The sequence below is a fragment of the Bidens hawaiensis genome, unplaced genomic scaffold (genome assembly GCF_021521415.1).
Source record: "Bidens hawaiensis isolate Kalapana, Puna unplaced genomic scaffold, B.hawaiensis_p1.1 tig00011621_1, whole genome shotgun sequence".
NCBI classification, from domain to species: domain Eukaryota; kingdom Viridiplantae; phylum Streptophyta; class Magnoliopsida; order Asterales; family Asteraceae; genus Bidens; species Bidens hawaiensis.
The window spans coordinates 209,341-224,963 of NW_027491909.1; the positions used below are offsets into that span (position 1 = coordinate 209,341).

The 15,623-nt window shown below is 43.7% G+C and overlaps 1 protein-coding gene across 1 annotated transcript; it reads left to right on the plus strand.

The window, feature by feature from the left end:
* The first annotated feature begins 2,036 nt into the window (after positions 1–2,036).
* On the plus strand, positions 2,037–2,753 carry LOC143538439 (uncharacterized). Its single transcript, XM_077032004.1, has one exon. It carries the CDS (start codon positions 2,037–2,039, stop codon positions 2,751–2,753), a length of 717 nt encoding a protein of 238 aa, XP_076888119.1.
* Positions 2,754–15,623: the final 12,870 nt, after the last annotated feature.

Genomic DNA, 15,623 nt, shown 5'->3' on the forward strand with positions numbered 1-15,623 from the left:
TTTTCTTCTTGATTTTGATTCTTTTGTTGTAATTTTTAGGTTTTTTTTTTGTTGTTATAAATAATTGTGTATGTAGATTGGTATTTAGTTGGTATTGTTTATTATGTTCTCATTTTTTTTATAAATTGGTATTATTTCCTACGTTCTCATGTTAAGACTAAAATGCACATGAACGTTCCCTAACTTTTATAAGCTCGTGTTCTTTTCAACTACATAACCATAGTAGTTGGTACAATGGGAGCTAACAATGGGTGGTCATTTTGAAACCTTTGAACCACCTAGGCTAGTCATCGGTTTCGTTTGGTCAATTTAAGGATCCTCAAATCGTACCAACTATTTGATTTACGTTTTATACTTGGAACATTTAAAAAATTCGAACTGAGTCACAAAATTATCTCTTTCATATTTTTTATGTGAACTTATAAAGTTTTGCTACACACACGATTGATCTCTTCAAGTTTTCATAACAATACAATCTATAAAGTGAGTTATTTAAAATTTAATGGTCAAACATTATCTCTTTTCATTCGGTTTTTATTATTATACAAACCAAACAAGGGCAAGCTTTATGGTGGCTCGTATCCCCCTTTTTCTCGATAGCGTGAAGCTATCCATTTCTCAAAAAAAGTTTAAGCTCGGCCAGCCTTGTTTATGAATATTTTTATATGTATTGAGTCCGACTTTTATGGGTTCGTCCAAGCTTCGTCACATAAGCCAAATAAGGTCAAACCATTAAAAATCAAACTTAAGCCAAAACCTTTAACAATAGTTTGACATGGTTTATGTTTACGATGATCAAAATGGTTACTAACAGTTTGGTTATTAATACCAAACTATACAGACCCATATTTGACATTCGTTTTAAATGGTAATCGCCATAAAAAGAACCAGCGGTTGAACTCGATATGTAGGCAATTGTGGCTATAAACTAGTACCAAAAGTTGGCATCACTTGTTAATATATGTTGTTGATATAATTTAATTTTATTTTATTAATGTTACTAAAACTCTGATCTTATGCTAATAAGATAATGGTACTAAATGAAACTAATCATCAAAGGGTCATCAATGATGACGGATAATAACATGTATCATACTTTTAAGTTGTTATTTTATCATATATCTCCTAAAAGCACATCTAAGGGACGTTTATAATATTCGTATTAAAAGTAACCTTTCATATTAATTACATTAATTTTGTAATAACCATCATATTTAACCATCTATTATTCCATCCTAAATTTTCATTTTATTCATGACTACTAATTAAAGCTTTTTAATTCCCTCTAAATTACGCTTTTATCACTTCTAATTTCCTCTTTTTTCTATAACTATTTACTATTTAACAACCACTTTCACTTTCTTTTTATCTATTTTTTTAAAATTAAATGATATAAAAATAGTTATTATTTTGCAAATGGATAAACGTGTTCTTTTGGATCTGAATGAGCTTCCTGTTGAAAAATATGTTATTAAAAAACAAAGCGAAAGCAAGAAAACAATTTGTGAAAAACCATTAGTTGGTCAATGTTTTCTAAGTGAAGAAAAGACTCTCTTTTTTTTTATCAAAACTATGGAATAGAAACAGACGGAATTTCTTATTGGGGAGCTCTTCAGAAAAGCAAAAAATCCATTGGGTTAATTGGGACCTAGTGATAAAAGATAAAAAAAACAAGGAGGCCTTGGTCTCGGTTCGTTACGAGACACAAACCTAAGTTTACTAGCTAGGTGGTGGCAATTCAAAATGGAACCAGAAAACTGTGGCGACGAGTAGTTACCGGGATCCATTTTAACACGCGAGGTGTTAACCCTATCCCTTCCAAATCAATACTAACTAGGGTTTGGAACAACATCTCGAAAATAGATGAACTTTTCTTGGCTAAAGGTGTATTGTTAAATGAACAAATAAAGGGTAATGTGGGTGATGGAGCTAAAATTCTTTTCTGGATTGACACCTGGGTAAGAGACAAACCTCTTCGTAAACTGTTCCCATTGCTATTTAAGTTGGCGCGTAACAAACGCTGCACAATTCGAAAGATGATGGTTGAGGGGTCATCAGTGGCTGGATGGAACTGGAACTGGTTGGCTGAACCATCAACTCCGGCTGAAATACAGGAGTTATGGGACTGTTTGGAGGTGTTACCAAGCCGGGTTTCAGAAGAAAAACCTAATAGGTGGACATGGAAACCTAAAGGTGATGACCGATTCACAACCAGCCCTTATCAGGAATTATGTGCAACAAACTTTAATGTCCAGCTGCCGTTTGTAATGGAATGGAATCGGTGGGTCCCGATGAAAGTTAACCTCTTTGGGTGGAAAGCGGAGATGTGTCGGATTGCCACCTCGGATGAACTTTTTAAAAGAAACGCGGTTGACGAAATAAAGTGGTGCCCCCTATGTGAAGGGGAAAAGGAATCATCCGATCATATTTTTCTATCGTGTTATGTTGCATTGGTAATTTGGCAGTTCATAAGTAGTTGGTGCAAGGTTCCTCTGGTGTATGCATTTGAGTTCCGTGATCTACTCACTACTTATCTTGGGATTCCGGAAAATAAACGAAAGGCCATTCAATCAATTATTCTTATAGCAAGTTGGTGCATTTGGAAGGCAAGAAACATGGCGATCTTCGATAACAAAAGGGTATCGGTCAACCACCTCAAAGAAGACATAAAAAGATATAGCTTCCTTTGGGTAAAAAATAGAGGAAAACTTGTGGGTTTGGATTGGGAAAAATGGTGTTCGTTTTCGTTCTGAAAATAGTATTGTACTAGGTGTGGTTGCTTTTGGTATTTTTTTGCCTCTAGTCTAGCTTCTTGCTAGGCTAGTTTTGAAGTTTTAATAAATTAGCTGTTCAAAAAAAAAAAAACAATAATGAATGAAGGGAAGATTTAAGAGGGAATAAAAGCATTCTCAACCCGTTCCCTAAAAATATGTGAGTAGCATTTGTAAATTATATGGTATGGTTATGAGTGGTTGTGAGTAAATGAGAGAGAAAATGTTATAGGGGAAAGTTAAATTTGGGGTTTCACTGTTCATACCGTATAATTTTTTAATATTTTCTAAAAGTGGTTGTGAGTGAAGGAAAGAGAAAAGAAAATGTTATAGGGGAAAGTTAAATTTGGGGTTTCATTGTTCATACCGTATAATTTTTTAATATTTTCTAAAAGTGGTTGTGAGTGAAGGAAAGAAAAAAGATAATGATAAATGTATAAAAAGTATTATTTGATTAAACATGAGAGAGAAAAAACAGTGATTTTTAGTGTAATTATATGATATATATGGATATAGGGTAAAGAATAGGCTGCGTATGCTCTAATAGAAGATTAAATATGATAATTATTACAAGTAGTGTAATTAAGTGAAATAGTAATTTCAATAAGAATATTCCATAAAATAAATGTTCTTTACATGTACCCTTTGGTCATATATTAGAATCCCTTTAAGTTTTAACAATCAATCAAACTACGAAAACCTACCATCATGTTAAACATAAGATTAAAAACCTGGTTTCAAGATCAAATACATTTTATTATTAACATAAAAACAGTAAGAACCAAATTTGTTGTTATTATTAGGTTTGCTTTTATAATTCTTTGCAGTTATTTTTTTGCTCGTATTTGTTGATTTCCGATTATGAGACGTTATAAGTATTTATTGATTTGCATTTTGTTGTTATTATTAGGATTTTTTTCTTACACTTTTATTATTTTGTTGCTGGTTTTGATTCTTTTGTTGCTATTATTAGTGTTTTTTTTTGTTATTATAGTTACTGTTTCTTGCATTCTCACTTTTAAATTTGACAAAATAGCAAAAGACGTTCTTTACGTTTGATCGTTTTTTCAATAGACATCCTTTAACAAAAGAAATTGCAGAAGACGTATTTCATGTTCCAAATTCCTTTCATGTTTCGTCCTTTGTCACTAACGAAGTTAATTTTACTTGTTAAATCTGGTCATGTGCATTGCACATGAGGGTAGTATTGTAACTATGTATTTAACAATTAAAACTAAAAAATAAAATGCATATAACTTTCTCCCTCTCTCTCTATATCTATCTCTCAGCCATGATTTTCCAGATCGGCCACCACCACTACCATCGTTCAGATCCAACACCACAGTCACCGTCGCCGGAATAAACTAATTAACCCTCTCTTCTACCTCTCTCCCACTAGAATAACCGGACCCCTACCGCTGCATCCGGCTAACTAAAAACCCCCACCGTCTATGACTGCCATTACCACCCTCAGAATCTCAGATCTGATTGTCCTTTCTCTTTCAGAACGGAGAAATCCTAAACCTTTTGATGCGGCGATGTTGCGGTGTTACGGGTGGCCATCTATGTTGTCGGATTTCTTCTACATCACTCCTCGCCGTTGTATACGACGGTGGTGCTTCGCCGGCCGAGAAGAAGAAAGAAAGCAATGGAGTTTTCTTGGATTTAGAGAAAGAGACATATAGAGATGCTTGATTTTTGATACGGCGGTGGTGGTCGACTTTGGTACCTGAATAAGAGTTGCAGGTGTTTTGTTCAATCGGAAGGGTTGTTGAGTTTGAATATTACAACTGTGGCATCATCAATTATCTTCGGATCCAGACCAGCAATTCGTTTCCATTTTTTCCGATGAAGTTGGGACCTCTAGCTCAAATCCCCCAAATTAACATTAGGGGTTACAAACAAATTAGGTTGCAGAATGGGAGAAGATGGTGGGGTGGGGATGATGGATGTGTGAGAGAGGAGAGAGAGTAAAAGATTTGTTTTATTTGTTAGTTTTAATTATAAAATAAATTATATATAAAATTATAAAAATATGTTCATGTGCAATATACATGATCAGATTTAACAAAAAAATTTAACTGAGTTAGTGACAAAAGACGTAACATGAAACAAATTTGAAAGATAAATTATGTCTTTTGCTATTTCTTTCGTTAAAGAACATCTAATGAAAATCAGGTCAAACGTAAATAACGTTCTTTACCATTTTATCTTTAAAATTTTAATAGATTAATATTGTTTTCTACGTTCTCATAATAAAATTATTCCGTATATAAGCATTCTTCTAAAATCCTGTTTATGATTATATATGGCAAGATTGAGTTTCTTTATACAACATATATATTTATATTATTATAATGGTATATGCCCTTGTTATCTCGATTAATAAAAAAATCAAATTATAGCGTTTCTCAATTACCAAATATTTTAATTTATCTCGTACGGGTTGCCGCGTTGAGTAACGGAGCACTGTCAACAACACTAAACCCGATCTGAAGAGGTATGTACCCGCCTCAACACCGAGCAAGGCGGGTCAACCCACAAGATAAAGACATTATGAAGGCACAAAGCCAAAACCTATGCGCATGGCGCATACAAAACATGCTCAGGCATCATATGTCCAGGCACCACACATGCTCAGGCATCATATGCCCAGGCACACATATGCTCGCGCATCACGTGTGCGCGCGGCGCATCAGCGCGCGGCGCATATCACATGCTCGTGCATATCACGTCTGCGCATATAACATCTGCGCGTGAGAATAAACAGAAGACCTCGCGCATCCTCAGGATTGGCGCATATCACACATGCACATAATCGACCTCGTCCTTATCCAAATCAGGATTAGGGCAACCTTGATTGTGCACGTCAGACAACCTTCTAGAAGGTATCTTTTTAAGGAGTAAGAATATGCTGATGTTGACAGCTGCCAAATGAAAGGTCGACAACTCAGCATGACACATGTGCTACCACGTGATTACAACCAACGAGAAAGCGCCAGGTGTCCCAGAGGACACGTGGCACAGTGCGATTGGAGGAGGCCAACGAGGCTGAGCCCAATCAGTGGAAACCCTAGCATTATAAATACAGCATCAACTCCACTTTGATAGGGACATTCATACTCAATCATTGACAGTTACAGGCAGTGATATCACATTCAATCATATTGAATTACATTCACTCACAGTCAGTTACATACAATCACATAATCATACAGAGTAACATACAGTATTCAGCTATTAAGCAATACTCTCCAGATTCCCTTACTCTCACATTATTATCTTCTCCTACACATACTTATTCTCACGCCGGAGGGTTACCCCAAAGAGGACCCCTCTGTCCCTTTCTGAGGGGTAAGTTAACGGCGTTGTTCATTTTGTAGGTGGAAGAACACAGATCCAGAAGAACCATCGGTGAAATAGTACAATCAAAACCCGAGGAAAGTAGATCTGCTACCAGTGAGTAGATCCACGTTTCTTCATTGGCGCCATCCACTGTTACAAACGGCAATCAGATCTCATCAGATCTACATAAAAAAAATCAATCACCATGGTTTCTGGCGTTCGTAACGCTGATCAAGCTCTGGAGGATATTGAACGTGAGGGTGTCAATGAGGGACAACAGTTTCTGAGGGTGCCGCGTGATTCTACGCGCACCACCAGTAACCGTCCCTTCATCACAACCTCTCACGGCCAGACTGAAACTCCTCCAGACGATCTCACGTTACAAAATCTTGCCGGCGCGAAACTGAAAGGACCAATGGGTCCAGAAGAAGAAATAAATGATCCGAATGAATGGCTCATAAACGAGCAGCGGCGTTTAATGGAAAAGTACAGTGAAATGGTCAAACAGAAAAAGCTAGCCGACCAAACACAAAGGCAAGCGTTTGATAAGCAGACTACAAAAAGGCCGCGCGCGCCGGAAGAAGGACATTCTGTTCACACTGCACACACTGAGTTCAGTGATGAAGAAGTGCATAGCATGAGGAAGACGCGAGATACTCATGCAGGAGGCTCACAACTCCGCGCGCCTGTGAACATGGCGCCTGGAGCCAGAGCAGATCTGGATCTACACATGTCGTACAGCCCGCCAGTGAGGGGGCAAGTGGACGTAACCACGCCGTACAGGCCGGCCATCTTAGTGAAGCACTCAAAATTTACTGAGCGCATCGCTAAGGCCCCCATCCAGCACAAGACCAAGATGCCAAGTGATCTGGGCAAATATGATGGTACAACAGATCCAGATGACTTTTTGCAAGGTTTCTATAACACGGGAAACCTAGAGAGCTGGACGATGCCAACATGGTGTCACATGTTTGCCCGCTGCCTTACGGGAGCGGCGCGTGTCTGGTTCGAGAGCTTGCCGACGGGGCAAATTGATGGGTTCGAGGAACTATTGGAAAAGTTCCAAGCCCACTTCGTACAGCAGCGCAGACACACGCGCGATCCTGATGACATCATGCACTTCGTGCGCAGGAATGATGAAACGATTGAGGACTACATCACTCGTTTCAATCAGGAGTCTTTGGCAATCGGGGGTATAACTGAGCAACTTCTGCGCGTGGCTTTTATACAAGGCGCACGCAGTGATCAACTCCGCCGAGCTCTCGTAAGCAGAGATGGTATGCCCACAACTTGGGCAAAACTAATGGAAGCATCGCGAGTCTTCGCGAGAAATGAAAAACATATTGCCCAAGATAGGGCAAGAGAAAGAGCGCATCAGGCTGAATCACCGCGCAGCAAAGAGAAGAGGGCCAAACAGAACTCTGTATGGTCCAGGTTGCAACCAACAAGTTTTTCTTCCGCAGAAAAGCAAACGCAACCAAGCTCACCCCAGCCCCAAAAAGATGTTCGTAATCGCGGGGAGGGTGACAAGAGGGAGGGCGGCAGAGATCCTAGCAGACCTCTGCCAAGAATATGGACTCCCCTCACTAAAACACCTTCACAGGTGTTAAGTACTGAGAATGTCCAATTCAAGCCCCCCAAGCAACTACACTACAAGGGACCGCAAAACAGTGGCAAATATTGTGAATTTCACAGGTCCCCGGGCCACAACACCGACGCATGCCATCATTTAAAGGATGCGATCGAGAAGGATGTAAAATCAGGCAGGCTGGCTCACTTGGTGAAAAACCCAAGAATAGAAGATGAGCAACCGGAAGGAGCCTCTGCCAGCAAGAAATACAAAAGAATCTGTGTGGCTGAGGGGGGACGACAAGGGCAGACGTCAAAAAAGAGAAGCGCGCAAATACACGGAGATTGGCGCGAGCAGCAAGTTATCTTCCCAAGAATCAGGGGAGGCCCTTCAATCAGCAGCCCTCTCGTCATCACCACACACATTGCTCATTACGAAGTGTCAAAGGTCCTGGTGGACACTGGAAGCGAATCTGACATTATGTATGAGCAATGTTTCAGAAAGTTAGACCCGGCGGACGAAGCGCGGCTCGAAATTGTGAACGCACCAATCTGTGGTGTTTCAAATGAAATCATCCATCCCCTAGGTCAAATTCAGTTTGAACTAACTATGGGGGATGATGAGCACAAGCGAGCCGAAGTTGTCAACTTCTTGGTCTTGCCCACCACGTCATGCCACAATATGATCCTGGGTAGGGGAACGATTGCCCAATTTAATGCTATACCGTCGCCAGCGCACGGCGCATTGGGGTTCCCTACACCAACAGGCGTAACATTTGTTTACCGCGATCATTTGTGCGCAGTGACAAGTACGCCGCGGGAAGGGAGAATGAAACTTCCAATGGCGGACAATGCGCCAGAGAAGTGGATTTTAAACCCAAAATTCCCAGAGCAAACGGTCACAATTGGCGCTACCATTTCAGACGAAACGAGATTGAGAATGAAAAGGTTGCTCACAAAATACACGTCGGTCTTCGCGTGGCAACACTCCGATATGACTAGCGTCCCGCGAGACTTGGCGCAACATTCTCTTAACACGTTCAAGTCGGTGGAGCCAATTGCTCAGAAAAAGAGAATCATGGGGGATGAAAAGGCGAAGGCCATGAATGAGCAAGTTGAGGACCTGTTGCGCGCAAACATCATCCGCCCGATCCGATACCAGACATGGGTAGCCAATCCTGTGATGGTAAAAAAAAGCAACGGGTCATGGAGGATGTGTATTGACTTCAAGGACCTCAACAAAGCATGTCCGAAAGACTGTTACCCCCTCCCAAACATCGACGCAAAGGTGGACTCCGTGGCGCCATTCAAGCTCAAATGTTTCCTGGATGCCTACAAAGGCTATCACCAGATTCAAATGGCACCACAAGACGAAGACAAGACTGCCTTCAGAACCGACAAGGGTGTTTTTTGTTACACAAAAATGCCCTTTGGTTTAAAGAATGCGGGCGCCACTTATCAGAGACTTATGGATTCGGTTTTCAGTGAACAAATCGGAAGAAATCTAGAAGTCTACGTTGATGATTTGGTGATCAAGAGCAGGGAGGAGAGACAAATGCTCAAAGACATCGAGGAAACTCTTCAGCGCTTAACGGAAGTCAACATGAAGCTCAACCCGAGCAAATGTACTTTCGGCGCGGAAGAGGGGAAATTTCTTGGTGTAATGGTCACTAAGGATGGTTTCAAGGTGAACCCTGAAAAGGTGGAAGCCATCCTTGACATGCCTTCACCATCCACCATGAAGGAGGTTCAGAAGCTGAATGGTAGATTGGTGTCAATCAACAGGTTCCTAGCGAACCACGCCAGCAAATCTACTCCATTCGTTAACACTTTGAGGAACTGCTTGAAGAAGAGCCAATTCAAGTGGACGCCTGAGGCTGAGCAAGCTTTCAGTGAGATAAAAGAATGTCTCATAAAGTTGCCCGCGCTCACAGCTCCACTTCCTGGCGAAACCCTTACATTGTACTTGTCAGCTGGAGACCGCGCCATCGGCGCAGTATTATTGGTGGATCGCAAGGGGATCCAAACGCCAATATACTATGTGAGTCGGGTGCTGACAGACCCTGAGACGCGCTATTCCATCATGGAAAAGTTAGTTTTGTCACTAACACACGCGTCGCGCAAGCTTCATAGATACTTCAATGGTCATCCTATTGAAGTTCTGACAGGTTACAACATCCAGCAAGTCTTGCGACGCCCCGCGCTCTCCGGAAGGCTGACAAAGTGGGCGCTGGAATTAGGTGAACACACGATCACCTATAAGCCCCGTCCAGCAATAAAGGGTCAAGTTTTAGCGGATTTCATCACGGAAATCCCAGAGGGAAAGATTGAAGAAGCTCAGCGCGAGGTAGACCCTCCGCGAGCAAATGATGGAGAAGATGTTTGGAGGCTATTCATTGATGGAGCCTCCAACAGCAAAGGGTCCGGCGCAGGCCTCAAACTGGTGGACCCTGATAATCATGAATATACTTATGCTATTAGGTTGGACTTCAAGAGTACCAACAATGAGGCTGAGTATGAAGCCCTGCTGGCTGGTCTGCGCATTGCGCGCAAGTTTGGAGTTAAAAGGCTAGAGGCCCATGTTGATTCTTACTTGGTAGCTGCACAGGTCAATGGCCTTTATGATGCCAAGGAGAACACCATGCCTCTATATCTAGAGCAGGCAAAAAAGCTCGTTGAGCAGTTTGACTTCTTCAAAATCATACACATCTCGCGCAGCGAAAACAAGTCCGCTGACGCGTTGAGTAAGATGGCATCAACTACTTTTGATCACTTTGGCAAAGATGTCAGGGTGGAAGTGATGAGCAACCCGTCAGTGCAAACGCAATCTGTCATTGTAATTCATACAACCCCTTCATCCTGGATAACTCCAATAATGGAATTCCTGAAGGAGGGGAAGTTACCGGACGATCGCGTACAGGCAAGAAAGATAAGACACAAGGCGCAGAACTATGAGCTACTTGATGGAACATTATATCGACGCTCTTATCTTGGACCGCTCATGAAATGCTTGGATGCTGAAGAAGCAAGCTATGTGATTAGGGAGATTCACGAAGGAATCTGCGGAATACACGCTAGCCCGCGCATGGTGGTTGCCAAGGCAATGAGCTCAGGCTACTATTGGCCAGGCATGTACTTGGATGCGCTAAAAGAAATCCAAAAATGCAAGGCATGTCAGAGCTACGCGCCAAACACCATGCGGCCAAAGAACAACTTGATTCCGGTGACCTCCGCATGGCCTTTCCACAAATGGGCCATTGATATTGTGGGGCCCCTGCCGCAAGCGCAAGGGTGAGTGAAATTTTTGGTAGTAGCGATAGACTATTTCACAAAATGGGTTGAGGCCAAGCCACTAGCAAAAATCACAGCTGAGGCGATGAAGCAATTTATCTGGAGCCACATCATTTGCCGTTTTGGCCTTCCTATGGAAATTGTGAGCGACAATGGCAAACAATTCACTGACAGGAAGATATCCAGCTGGCTCAAAGAATTGCACATCAACCAAATCTTCACTTCGGTCTACCACCCTCAGGGGAATGGCCAAGTGGAGCGCGCGAATCAAAGTTTGTTAAATGGACTGAAGAAAAGGTTGGAGGGAGAATCCCATTCTTGGGTCGAAGAGTTACCTAATGTCCTGTGGGCGCACAGGACATTAAGCAAAACTAGCAATGGCGAATCCCCGTTCAGCCTAACCTATGGGACAGAGGCTATGATCCCAGCAGAAATTGGATGCCCATCCCATAGGGTACTCATGATGAGCAAGACTGATAACGAGCGTGAAAGAAGATTGGACCTCAACTTGCTTGAAGGGCGCAGAGAAGCGGCTATCATCAATGAAGCCAAATACAAGAAAAAGCTGGAAAAATATTATAATCAGCGCGTTAAAGAATGCCACTTCAAGAAAAATGATTTTGTTCTTCGAAACAATGAAGCTAGCCGCGCAATACCCCCAGGAAAAATGTCCCCCAATTGGGAAGGACCTTATCAAATCTCAGAAGAATTGGGGAAAGGCGCGTACACTTTAAAAGATTTGAATGGAAAAAAGATACCGCGCGCGTGGAACGCAGCACAGCTTAGAAAATGCTTCATGTAAAAATTCAAATATGTAATCAAGGCTTTTAAGCCATCATGAATGATGATTCGCGCTATCTTTCAATATTTGTTCTATTACCTTTGCATACATGTTTCATACTTTCTTTATTAATTTGGAGCAATATGACAACACTATATTGACTTCAAAACAAAATAAAACGAAGTAAAACATACATGCGCGAGCCTTAGCTCAAACGCGTTAACGAGTCTTAACTCTAAAACGTCAGGGCCTTAGCCCAAACCTACGAGCCTTAGCTCAAACACGTTAACGAGTCTTAACTCTAAAACGTCAGGGCCTTAGCCCAAACCTACGAGCCTTAGCTCAAACACGTTAACGAGTCTTAACTCTAAAAACGTCAGGGCCTTAGCCCAAAACAAAGAGCCTTAGCTCAAAACACTCACAAACATCCATCTTACATCCCGCGCAGCCTGATCATAAAAATCCCTAAACACAACTAAGGCAAAGTACATGCCAAATCATAGTTGTTAAGGTCTCAGGTCGAGGTCGCGCGCGGAATCATAGTGGATATCTGAGAAACACATGCTGACATGTAATGGCTAAAATTCATAATTCCATATAAAAAACGCGCGACAGCGACGCGCAAAAAAGGAATAGTGAAAACTCATCGCGCGTGTCAGCATAAACAAGATACTGCGAAACCACTTACAAAATAGGACTATGGTTAAGTAAGTAATTTCCTTACAACCTTGTTCTTATTTTAACGTGCAAGCATATCTTATATCTATACAAGCAAACGTGAAGAGATGAATGGAAATGCGCAAGATGTGAAAAAGGGAAAACAAATTTCATTCCATAGCATTGAAATTTACAAGTGTGATGAGTTACAAATGACAAGTATAACAAAAAACAAAAAAAAATTAGAAAGATGAAGGGCTTCTCAAGTCTCCACGTCGACGTCAGCCACTTCATCACCCTCATCATCTCCCGCAGCATCTGGCGCGGCCCGCTCCTCATCTCCAAACTGACCATAGTCAAGTTCTTCCTCCTCAATGGAGTCTTCTATCACGACGGTGTCAGGAGCAGATTCTTTCGCCGCGCCAGAGCCGCTGGCAGGGGCAACATCCCCCGCGCCACCATCATCGCCACCAGCCCTCTCGCATTCATCGAGCAACTTCTTTAGCGCGCCGAGGTCGGGCTGGTCAGCAAGCGCAGCTATCTGCAAATCATTAGAAAAGTATTGAGTACAAAACACTTGGAAAATTAATCAAGAAAAACTCATTAAGGTCAAGGTACCTGCATAAGGATGGGGATGGGAGTATTCATATACTTCTCCCCCACCGCGGCCATGTCCGCGCAGGCCGCGTCGCTCTTGTAAGGGTACTCGGATGGGTTCTTCTTCAACATGCCATATTCATACCCATCCGTAAACCCTTCAGCTCGACCCACCAAGCACGCGGCAGCATTGCAGTCCATCACAAGGGCCTGAAACTCGGCAGAATATTTCATCGCCAAAGCGCAACGAGTCATGCCCTGTGACACCAGCCATTGGCGATCCTGCGCGAGGCCAGCAACAGACGTCTCGAGGGCAGGAACCTGGGAGTTTAATAACTCAACAGTTTCCTTGGTCTTTTTTAGCTCCTCTTTATCAGACGCTGCTGCCGCCAAAATTTTTCCTTTCTCCGCCAGCGCAGCATCAAGTGCTTCCTGGCTAGACGCTGCCGTCGCCAAGGCCTCATCTCTATCGGCCTGCGCGGCCGCCAACTCCTTCTTCAGGCGCGCAACCTCACTCTCCAGTGATGATTTCTCAGTGATACTCTGGACGATAGCTTGGTCACGCGCCTCCGCCTGCTGTTCCAAGACACGCACTCTCCGCGCGTACTTGGCAACTTCGGCCTCCGCCACCTGCTGCTTCTCCCGCGCAGCTTGGAGCTCATGCCCGCGCTTAATAAAGGCGGTGTTGGCACTTGCTCGGTTTTCGCTAAGCTCTGCCTGGAGTTTCTCAGCTCGCGCGCGAGCATCAGAAAGGTTCCAGGCGGCCACCTTAGCCTCTCGCTGGGCTTCCACAAGAGCATCGCGTACTTTAATATAATCACGATGAAGCTCTTGGGAAGCAGAAAAGAAAGCCGACCCAGCGAAAATATGGTCATTCAGCAAGTCCGCGCGGGTGCGCTCCTCCTGATACCTCCTTTCAGTAGGAGGCACGGCATGAGCCCAGAAGTCCTCGCATACGCCCATGGATTGGAAGGAACTGTCTTCATTAATATTCCATCTCGGGCGGTAAACGTGGTCACCTTCCTGCAAAACACAAGAAATGTTCTAAGTCATAAAACATACTTATATGGAGGTACGCGCAGCGGAGCAACAAATTAAAACATACCTGCGGGGATGAAGCAGAAAAGTCAGCGCCAGCCCCACCAGAAGTCTGCGCTGCGAAGTCTTGTGGCATCGCAGGGCTGGCGCGGTCTCCCAAGGAGTCTTCAGCTTGAGCCCCCTCATCCTCCTCATCTTCTTCAATAGGCCTCTTCTCCTGCGACCTGGAGGGCTCCAAACCAGTCTCGCGGGGAGGGCTGCGTGTAGGAGGAGGCGAGGGAGGTCTCGACGCCGCCAGTTCGGCGCGCAATACGGCTTTCTGCTCTTTGGTAATCCCAATAAGGGGAGACTCAGCACTAGCAGGAGCAGGGGCAGAACCAGCGGCGCCGGCAACGGCGCCAGGAGTGTCACCAGCAGCTTGTACGCCAGCTACAACTCCTATGAACAAAGCAACAACAAAAAATGGTTTATGACTTGATCAAAACAAAAAATTCAGAAGACAAATGTGCAAACATGCCTTGGCGCAATTCTGTTCGCGCGGCGAACATCGCCATAAAGTTCATTCTACCCTTTTCTGAGGGTAGAACAGGGGACTTCGAAGCAGCCCCCGGCGCAGTCTCAGCACCCTGTTGCGCCTGCGGCTGATCTGATACCGTCGCCGGTCCTGCAAACATTCAAATGCGAAAAGATTTAATAATAATTCAATCAGGATCGCCCTCATTGAACCATTATGGGTAAGCAAAGTATACCTGTCGCAGGCGCGGCACTGCTTCTCTCTTCAGCCGCGCGAAGGGAGGAGGTCACGCCACCATACCTCAAGTGGACAGGAGGTCTGCCCACTCTCACAGGCAGGGAAGCTAAAGAAGCCTTGGTGGTAAACACCTGGGTTTCCTCAGGTCCCTTCGTTTGAGCGTGGGGATGAGCGACAGGGGTGTCATCTTTCTTCTGTTTCTTACTGCCCCATGCGCCAGATTTCCCCTTAGCTTTGCGCTTTAGTAGGGGCGCCTCCTCTTCCTCCTCCTCCTCTTCCGCGAGCTCCAGCTCGTAGTTTTCGAGCGCATCTGCAAATACAAGCAACAGAACTGTTAATAAACTTTGGTATTCTAAAGGAATAAGCATAAGTGCGAAGGCTTACCAGGCGCGTCGCTATCAAAGTCAAATTCCAGATCCACAGGGATGAACATGTCATCGAAGCGATCTGGGAAACCAACCTCCCCAGCGCCAAGCGCGACGGAGCCACCCTCCACTTGATCATCATAAGCGGCGTGGATATAATCCTTGGTGACTGCGCAAAAACAAGTCGAGTGATATCAGCAAAAACAATTATGTTCGCGCAGAAAAAGAAATAAAGCAATGAAATAAACTTACACAACCCGTCGACTTGGATAACGGGCTCAAGCGCGCTGTCGGCCCACAGCTTACTCATGCCGACCCCCACCAGCACCTCCTCGCGAATTTTCTTGGCGGGGGATGGTTCGGCGGTCAGTTTCTTAACCCAGGCGCCGGTTGGGTTCTTAATAACATCCGCATCCGCGGGCGCAGAATCGATCGCGCGCATCGTCATGCGGATGGGG

Excerpts from the sequence above, each read along its gene's own strand:
- LOC143538439 (XM_077032004.1), top strand. The coding sequence starts at position 2,037 with ATGATGGTTGAGGGGTCATCAGTGGCTGGATGGAACTGGAACTGGTTG.